Source organism: Dipodomys ordii, unplaced genomic scaffold (assembly GCF_000151885.1).
Source record: "Dipodomys ordii isolate 6190 unplaced genomic scaffold, Dord_2.0 Scaffold1, whole genome shotgun sequence".
Taxonomy (NCBI): domain Eukaryota; kingdom Metazoa; phylum Chordata; class Mammalia; order Rodentia; family Heteromyidae; genus Dipodomys; species Dipodomys ordii.
In genome coordinates, this window is record NW_012267217.1 from 38,963,517 (window position 1) to 38,965,103 (window position 1,587).

Sequence of the window (1,587 nt, forward strand, 5' to 3'; positions counted from 1 at the left end):
CCCCCCCCCGCTTGGCCGAGCAGCAGGCGGGCCAGCGGCGCAAGGCCCCGACCACCGCCACCGAGAGCTCCGCGCCCAGTACCTGATCAGACATGGTGACAGCGGCTTCACCGGGAGGTCTCCGCACAGCAGCGGCCTCGGGCACACAGAACCTCGCTCCGGGGTTTACAAATCCGTCTCCTTTCCCTACAGCACAACACCGCGGCTGCAGGGACTTCCGCTTACGCCCCGCGTCACTTCCGCCACGCGCACAGGGGCGGGATGTGGAAGAGAGGAAAAGGGCGGCGGGAAAGCCAGTGGGGGAGTGGCCTGGGGCGGGCGGGCACGAGAAACGGCTTTGTGGGGCCGAAGGAGGGAATTGCGGCTTGCTCCGCGCCCCGGGAACTAGCAGCCTCCGCACCTCGGACCGGACTTCCACCTCCCAGCCGAGAGAAGACCCCAGGGCTTCACGTCTGGACGTGGGTAGCCGTCGCCACGGCCTTCGGAACCTGGACGCGTCTTTGTCTCCTCCCCGCGTGCTCTCCGCTCTGCCCAAGCGTAGACAGCCTTACCCCGGAGCCCACACTTTGTTTACCCGGACTCCCGCCCCCGCCAAACACGTGACCTTGATTGACAGCAACAGCAAAAGCAACCACTCGGACAGTCCTTTCTTTTTTTCCTTTTAACGGTCGTGGGGTTTAAACTCAGGTCCTGGGCGCTGTTCCTGAGTGCTTTTGCTCAAGGTTACCGCTGTATCACTTAACCACTGCTCCCTTTGTGGCTTCTTGGTGGTTAAATGGAGATGGACTTTCCTGCCCAGACTGACTTTGAACTGCAATCCTTAAATCCCAGCTTCTTTAACTTGAGATTACAGGCCTGAGCCACTGGGTCTGTAGCTCATTAGACACAAAGTTGATGGATAGATATAAAGCGGTTTTAGTCGTTGAATCAGTCCTATTGAGCTAAAGAGATAACTTTCTCAAAATAAAATGAACTGGCACACTTCAACTAGAATGCCAAGACAATTCAATATTGAAAGGACAGTCTTCAATAATTAGTACTGAGAATAATGGACATCTTTATGCAAAAGAATGAATTTAGATCCCTACCTTAAAGGCAAGATTCGTTAAAAGGGACTAAAGGTATATACTAAGAGCTAGAACAAAACTCTTAGAAAACAGACATAAATCTTTATGACTTGCCTCTCTCTGTGCTTTTGTTTTTCTTGCTTTTGTTTCGTTTTTTAGTTACCTTTTTGAAACATACCTCCATGTACTCACAGCCCTCCCCAAATGCTAGGATTACAGATTTGATCCCCGGCCTCAGATTTTGGTTACCTAATGGTTTATTAAGATATTAAAAGCAACTAGGGCTGGAAATGTGCCTTAGTGGTAGAGTGCTTGCGTGTCTAGCATGCATGAAGCCCTGAGTTCAATTCCTCAGCACCACATAAACAGAAAAAGCCCCAAGTGGCACTGTGGGTCAAGTGGTAGAGTGCTAACCTTGAGCAAAATAAAATCAAGGACAGTACACATGCCCTGAGTTCAAGTCCCAGGACTGACAAAACTTTTAAAAAAAGCAACCAAAGAAAAATCTGATCAAAATTTA

At 50.6% G+C, this 1,587-nt stretch overlaps 1 protein-coding gene across 1 annotated transcript in view; it reads right to left on the minus strand.

Annotated features, from left to right (window-relative positions):
* Sumo1 (small ubiquitin-like modifier 1) overlaps positions 1-231 on the minus strand; it is a 23,396-nt gene extending 23,165 nt beyond the window's left edge. Inside the window, exon 1 of the mRNA XM_013015276.1 lies at positions 83-231. Coding sequence (XP_012870730.1) covers positions 83-94 — 12 coding nt within the window. The 5' untranslated portion in view covers positions 95-231. The remainder of the gene's footprint in view (positions 1-82) is intronic.
* Between the last annotated feature and the right edge of the window lie 1,356 nt (positions 232-1,587).